The sequence below is a fragment of the Mytilus edulis genome, chromosome 14 (assembly GCF_963676685.1).
Source record: "Mytilus edulis chromosome 14, xbMytEdul2.2, whole genome shotgun sequence".
NCBI lineage: Eukaryota > Metazoa > Mollusca > Bivalvia > Mytilida > Mytilidae > Mytilus > Mytilus edulis.
In genome coordinates, this window is record NC_092357.1 from 17859735 (window position 1) to 17868128 (window position 8394).

The 8394-nt window shown below is 30.7% G+C and overlaps 1 protein-coding gene across 1 annotated transcript; it reads left to right on the plus strand.

Annotated features, from left to right (window-relative positions):
- Positions 1-890: 890 nt before the first annotated feature.
- LOC139502768 (keratin-associated protein 19-2-like) lies at positions 891-7841 on the plus strand. Its single transcript, XM_071292349.1, has 4 exons — positions 891-939; positions 3835-4292; positions 4904-4967; positions 5458-7841. Exons 2-3 carry the CDS (start codon positions 3836-3838, stop codon positions 4948-4950), a joined length of 504 nt encoding a protein of 167 aa, XP_071148450.1. The 5' UTR covers positions 891-939; position 3835; the 3' UTR covers positions 4951-4967; positions 5458-7841.
- The last annotated feature ends 553 nt before the right edge of the window (positions 7842-8394 follow it).

Below are 8394 nucleotides of genomic sequence, written 5' to 3' on the forward strand. Positions count from 1 at the left end.
AAAAATATGTTCGTATCATGTATGTACTAATGTGAAATTGTGATTAAGTCGAAAAAAGTGGGTCATGCCACGAAGAATAAACCCTGAAGTCATAACATTTTTTTCTACTTTCTGTTTGCTGTTTTTGCTAGACCGCACTACTTCCAGTAAACATGATATCCTTCCACTTTCCTGAATTGATATCCCCAAAAAGTTGCAGGATTTTTTTTTTAAATCTCTATATATGTTTCAATTCAGCTTAACTTTTAATCAAACATAAAAAAATGTTTCCAGAATTAAAATCAGAAAAAAGGAATATTTTATTTCCCTCCATGTTTTGATAATTAAAATCCAAAAAGTTTGTGTTATTCCGCAAAGGTTTGTGTTGTTAAAGTTTGCTTTATTTATGTTTAGCAAAGGCTTGCATTATAACGCAAACATAGGAAAAAGTGAAAAAACAAAACAGTTTCATTGTGTGGCGCTTAGAGCTACATAATAATAATTATTGTTTCGATCTTCGATGTTTTGGATGATAAAGTAACCCCAACATATTCTTATCTTTTGAATTTGAGAAGAATAACAGGATTTTCTAAAACATTAATTTTTCTCATGCACAGTCATTATCTTATTGTAAAACTTATTTGGATATTTTAAAATTTAAAGAAATGAAATATTTCAATCCCTTTGATGATTTAAAGTGTTCTTTTAGATATTTCAAAATAAGTAATTAGTGACAAAATATCAATAATAAAACTATTTCTGTTATTTTATCAAAATACTACATGATAATTATCTGCAATAACTAATAAGAGGATTTAACCAAGAGACATGTTTTTAAGCCTGTAATATAAGTCTACATAATTATACATAATCCCACAAAAAAGGAAGTTATTTATATAGAAAAGGGTGTCGTTCGTGTATGGAAATCATTTCTTGAACAAAAATCAGAGATCATATCAGGTAGGCAAATCGTTTAAGATTTTTGACATATTTTTTTTACATTCCTACCTATTATTCTTTTTGTTTTGTTCACACATCGTTGTCAATATAATGTAATTTTATACGACTGTCATAAAAGTGAGCGGTTTAGCCAGCTATTAAACCAGGTTTAATCCAACATTTTCTACATAAGAATATACATGTACAAAGTCCAGAATCTGACAGTTGTTATCCATTCGTTTGATGTGTTTGAACTTTTGATTTTGTCATTTGATTGGGGACTTTCCGGTTTGAATTTTCTTCGGAGTTCTATATTTTTGTGATTTTTTTTTTTTTTTTTTTAAAGATTTTACTTTTTGATGTTAAAGATACAGTTTGTCAATAATTGTAAACACAGGATAACTAAACATTTCTGAAATCTTAGTACAAATTATATAGGAAGGTTATTTTAATTTTAATAATTTGTATGCAATACAAAAAAAAGCAGCTTGTGACTTGTATGGAGAGTTGTCTCAGTGGCACTAATACCACATCTTCTTATATCTATTGACCCTTTTGTATTTTATAGATACACTTTGTCAATAACTATGAACGCTAGATAACAAAAATTTTCGAAATATTTATGCAATCCAAAAATATCAGGAAATGTAGTATGATTGCAACCTTTCCTACTATGGGAAAGAACATCTTTTACCTGCTTTTTAAGTTCCGTTTTACACTGGTACATTTTTGAGGCACTTTATAGCTTGCTGTTCGGTGTGAGCCAAAGCTCCGTGTTAAAGACCGTACTTTGACCTATAATGGTTTACTTTTACAAATTGTGACTTGGATGGAGAGTTGTCTCATTGGCACTCATACCACATCTTCTTATTTCTATTGACCCTTTTTTATTTCATAGATACATTTTGTCAATGAATATGAACGCAGGATAACGAAAAGTTCCGAGATCTTAGTACAAATTATGTAGAAATATTAATATTTATGCAATACAAAAAAGTTAGGAAATGTGAAATGGTTGCAACCTTTCCTACTGAAGAAAATACATCTATATTGTTAAAGATAAATGAGTATTCAATTAATACTTTTTGGGGCTTTCCTAAAAATTTGATCTTGTTAGATTATTTAATTTTGTTATTGCTACAAATTTATAAATCCAGTGATTTTTTTTACGTGCCATGTCAGAGGGATTTAGCAAATAACATAACATATGACCTCGGGGGCATTAATGTCTATGGTTGTTTAATATTTTTATCTTTATTTCGATAGTTTCCTTTTTGTTATTTTTACATTCAGTGTGCCAACAGCATAAATAAAATGTAATAAGAATAAAAAATGAAAATGAAAATTTCTACAGAGAAACCGTTCATGCGTTGCAAATGAAACATAGCGAAGTCATATATGTTATAGGATTAGAGATAATATTGATATTGCAAATATAAAGTAGTAATTAGTTATCAAAGGTACCAGGATTATAATTTAATACGCCAGACGCGCGTTTCGTCTACATAAGACTCATCAGTGACGCTCAGATCAAAATAGTAAATCAATATATGCCAAATTAAAAGACCAAAAAAAATCAAAAAAAAAATCGAACAAGGTTAGTTTCTGCAAACATGTAATGGTGCAATCATATCATACTATATCATTCGTCTCAACTCGGCCGATTCCGTACCCTCATCTAACGAGAATAGCGGATTCTACCGAGGATTACCGAGTGCATACTATAGATCTAATGACATCAACCACGTCGATTAAGGATATTCGGTTCTTTTTTCACTTGTCAGATATTCGGAATCCTCTAGTTTTATTCATGCCCGCTAACCCTTATTTACTTTTCATGATTGTATCATATATAGTTTCAAAAGCCTTCTTTTTTTTTAAATCCTTGTTATTTTTTCAGTTATTGAAAAACAATATTGCTAATGTTATATGTATGAAAAATCTAAAGAGAATGATTTCCCGCCAAATTTTCAATTGATTATATCTCGACAAAATGAACACGGACCTTTCAGTCTTTATCTGCTTTTTAAGTTCCGCATTTATTTTTTTTAACTTTTTTATGACACGAAAGTTTTTTTTAGTTTGAGATACTAATCTTTATAGTTTTAGTAACCTTTAAACTTTACTATTTGTCAAGTCATGTGATATTTGAATGAAATGAATAGTTTAGCTATGTAATTTTTCATTTTAATTTATTAAATGATTTTTTAATTAAATTTGTTATTATTTAAACGATAAATCTTTTTGAAATTGAACAACAACCAAATTTTAGGAAATGTTATATTTACATATATTCAAATGTGAAATGTTTTGTAGATGAGTGTCTCATAAGCCAATTTTATGGCTGGGTACTGATTGTTTTAATGTATATTTTTATTATGTCATTGTATAATGTTCAATCAGTATGCCACACAATAATAGAAAAAAATGTATTTATTATTTATTGTTATATTTATTATTTATTTATACTGTTAATTTATAGAACTTGCCAGTCTTTTAAAACGGTTGTTATTTTGAAACAGGAGCGAACATCCTTAAATGTCATTGAAATAAATAAAATTTAACACATTTACAGCTGATTTCCTAATGCTTGCAAAGTAAAACTTTGGTTGGCTTGCTTGCTTTGTTTGTGTAATTGTTTATACAAGCTTTGTAAATAAGATTGACATCTTTATAAACAATTTATATAGGCAGGCATAGTTTAACCTGTATATATCATATTTGAATTTAATTTAGCGTTATCCTAATATCCTAATGATTGTACAATATACAAACAATGCAAGCAAGCTAACCAAGATTTTGTTCTACATGCCTTAGAAAATTAGCTGTAAATTTATTTTTAAAACATGAAGTGTGAAATTTTAGTTTTAAGCGATGTTTACTACTTGTGAATTAGATTTCAATCTTATATTGTAGCATGAAACTTGCAATCAGCACACTTGCAATTACAATATGTCTTTGTGGCATTACCGGCATTCTCGCTGAAAACTATTACGGCGGTGCAGGAAATTATGGACATCCCGGAACATATGGCGGAAGTTATGGAGGGAGTTATGGTGGAAATGGAGGATACGGCAAAACAGGATATGGCGTAGGTCACAGTAGCTATGGTGGTTACTCTGGATATGGCAAAAAGAGTTACGGTGGAATAAGTGGTTACTCGGGTTACGGCGGAAACAGTGGTTACTCTGGTTACGGCAGCAAGGGATATTCCGGATATGGCAAAAAGGGAGGTTACATTGATGAAACTACAATTTACATGCCCCAACCGATTCCATATGGTGCTCCTTCATATGGATATGGTTCTGCTGCTCAGTACAATCCAGCTGGTTCCACTGGTATCTTTGGAGGAGAAGGTACTTCTCTTGCACTCGGTAAGTAATGTTAAAGAGTGTCATATAAGAACAGATAATGAAATATCCGTTTCTTGTTGGACTTAAAATTACAAAATAGCTTACATGTTACGTTTGTACCTATTCGCACGAAACATGATGACTAATAGATTCAAGCACATCAACGCGTAAAATAAAAATTACAAACACGCTGCATGATAACTAACTTGTACTTCTACTGCAAGTATACAGTAGTCATCAATATAGTCATGGACAGCAGCACAAACAATTATTTGATAACGTTTTTGCTGACAAGAAAAGTACAACAGAAATATAACAAGAACCTCACAGTAATCGGACAAAGCTGTGTTACTATGAGACTGTAAATCTACTAGAGCAACAACTATTCCTACCAAAAGAAAGACACTTTCTAATTTTTTTTTACCGTATGAACCACTGATTGACAGACTTGCTCCCGAGCTTTACTCTTTTGCTTGATAAAGCAGGAGCTAACCCATGAAATAGACGCAAGCCAGCTACAAACAAGGTTTACATTTTTGATAATGTTTTAAGAAACAAATACACAATATTTAACAGACAAGAAAACATGGTAAAATTACTTTTAACATTCTTTTTTCATTTTCTAATTTTAGTTGGAGGTTTGTTCGTTGCCATTGCATTGCTTAACAGAAACAACTAAATAGTTATCATATGATAGTAAGTATTGCACTTTGCTGTATACACATATGTACAAGCAAAATGAGTGTTGAAAGAAGTGTTCGACCTTCATAATTTCAATATTTTCTTTATTTCAAAATTTAAGCAAAATTCGCAAATCGGTGTTGACCCTTTGACTATAACAACTGTTTATGAAATAACTGTAAAATGGTAAGATAAACGCACTGTGATTTAAGTTCTTTTGATTTTCGCTTCATTTGATGCATTAAGCATTTATTAGATACAGAATGTTTACTGATGAGTGTTTAATTTGAAGCCTGAAATATGTATTTACGAATAGTGTTGATGTTATCATATATGTTATTAACTATTACAAATTAGAATAAATGAAAATAGTTATAGCCAATGATTTAAAAGAACTGAAACAGTGAGAGCGTATGACGAAAAGCTTCTAATCCGAATTGTGTCCATTCTGAAAAAATAGCAATAATAGATGCACGCAATAATTTCTGAATTTCTTTTGTTTTAGATTTTAATGTGACGCTGATCATCACAGTACACAAGACGGGATATATACATAAAAAAAATTAATATGATTTCATTTTATTATTTGAATTAACTCACTGCTCACTGATTTCTTGATGTATCTTTGTTGAATCGAGTCCTCCAAGTCGACACACAGTTTTTATGTTAAGGGTGTTTAAAAGAGCAGACATTTTTACACTACATGTACATTGTAGTTCCTGTCATTTCCATTTAGCTTTTGATTTTGCTATTTGATTAGGGACTTTCCGCCTTGAGTTTCATCGGAGTTGAGTATTATTTTTTTATTTTACTTTTTCCATAAGTAGATAAGTATTGATATAGAGTGTGTGGTTTTTATTCAATAGATATAAGGGTATTACTGTAATGAATAGTTATTTCCGATGTCACAATGGAGTTTAGTCGAAAACTCCCGCGGCTGAGAAATACCGTTAAATAGGCCCAAGACCACAATTAATGACTCCACTTTTCGATATAGTTCCCTTTAATTAAAGTGTATTTCTTCTTAAATTTTTTTCTTTCCTTTTCTCAAACATTTCTTAGCTTTTATAAGGGGGAAATGAAAGAAGAGAGGTGAAATAAATTTTTAGATGTTTAATTTTAACTGATTTTGATATGGAAAGAGTGATTAGGTCAGGTGCAAAAAGGTGATATTTACAGTTTTCGGAACATCTCTTGACTTGTCCATAGGGGTATGGATGTGTATTGGCTAAATTTGTAAGTTGTATACATATTTTTGGACTTGTACTGTACATTACACACACAAAAGATCTGCCAAAAAGAATAGGTCAATTTTTTTTAATGAGACAAAACATTATAAAGAACTAATAGAGGAATTAATTGTGGTCTCGGGCCAATATCGGTGACATATTCACATATAATTACATTAGGTGTATGTTTCATTATAATACGTTATTCTGATTAGCTAACTGCACATCACGTGTTATTCCTTAAGCAGTTGTATCACACAATAAAACTTATCATTCATGATGACACGAGGTCCCATAATAAAGTGCACAGGTAAATTAAATAAAAACTTGATGTAAATCGTGTTTTCGTGATCCTAGCTAAAAAATGTAATTATAAGTATTGAATGCTTCTTTTTGTAACTACTTCTGTCAACGCTTTTACACCCCAATAAAGTTACAAAAAGAAGCATTCAATTCTTAAATAAAGTTGTAAAATTTAAAAGATACCAAGAGGAGATCGAAATCCTTAAGTTGAAGATAGTCAGATAAAAAGCAAAAAGGAAAAGAACAAAACAGACAAATAACTTCTCAGAAAACTAATAATAAAGAAAAAGGAACCACTTAAAAATCCCTATAATTTCAGTGCTCTGGAAAAGTGAGATGCTTTTGTTCCAGTACTGATTATTTAAACATGTAACTAGGCTGTTGTTTGATAATAAAACAATTTAATTAAATGTAAAGAAAAATATAACGTCTTGTTACAAAAATTCAGATATGGTACCTTCAATAGAAAAACTCTAATACAAAGATGCCTTACAGGTCTTAGTTTGTTTTCTGTCCAATCTTGGCTGAGTCACTCCTTTTTGTTCCTATATAAAAAAAAAAAATAGAAGAAGAGAAACGAAAAACACGTATGAACCACACCAACAAACGACAACCACTGAACATTAGGTTACCGACTAAGGACATGTGCAAACATTTTAAAAGTAACCAACCACTACCCTTACCTGAAACAGTAGGATAACATCACAACATAGAAAAACAGGTAATAAAATACCAATTGAAATGGTTTAAATAGCTTAAGGCCGTTAGTTTTCTCGCTTGAATTGCTTTGCATTGTCTTATCAAGGCCTTTTATAGCTGACTATGCGGTATGGGCCTTGCTCATTGTTGAAGGCCGTACGGTTACCTATAGTTGTTTTAATGTCTGTGCCATTTTGGTCTCTTGTGGACAGTTGTGTCATTGGCAATCATACCACATCTTCTTTTTTATAGCTCAATCAAAAGAATATTAATACAAACATGTGAATATACACTGCACAAATACATTTGATCTATGACACAATGTAAATACAAAATCAATGAAATAAGGGTTGCATATAAAGTAATCGAAATTGCAAGTTTTGTTTGGCTAATGCAAGGTGTGTTTTCAAATAAAAGTGAAATGAAAATATCAGTCATCAGTAGTGAGGTCTCTCATTGGAAGGAATAATGTTCATGTGATTTAGTCTTGATAACTGTTCAAACTGGAAAAAAATGTCATTTAACCATGAAGAGAGACTATTTTTCCGAACATTGTTATTTCCATTTAAATGTATCAACAGTGTACACGAACTTTAAAAACTGAGAGCTGTTGAATGGTTAATTGATATCATGTACTCAAAAATAAAGAGTTTCAAAGTCTTGTTTTGAACATTTATATTAAAATTTTTCAATCCGTGATGATTGTTTCTATTGAAAAAAAAACTTTATTGAGATTGAGACTTCGATAAAACCAGATAAAATATGCAGTCAAAATTAACTTGTATTGTATGGTCATGAAACATTTGCCATTGTACATTAGACAAACAAATACACACCAACCATGCACAAATAGCCATGTCCATGCACTGTTTACATAAGCGATATCGTAAAACAGCAAACCCTTTTATCTGTACATATATATAGTTATTTTCATTAGCAAAGAAATGTACTTGTTTTATTATTACTTTTTACCAGCACGATTTCTGTTGTTATTATGAACTCGAATAGTAAAAAAAGTTTCCTTACAGAGAACACACCAAACTTTATAGAGTTCTCTATTTCAGTGGTTTACCAGTTTTCCCAATGTCTGAAGAGTTCAAGAAATTAACTTGAAATATTGTTTTCCTCAATCAAGTTCACACATTGGTGCATAAAGAAAATTGATTCTGTACATTGCACCAGGTATCACACATACACTCGTGTAGGCAGTA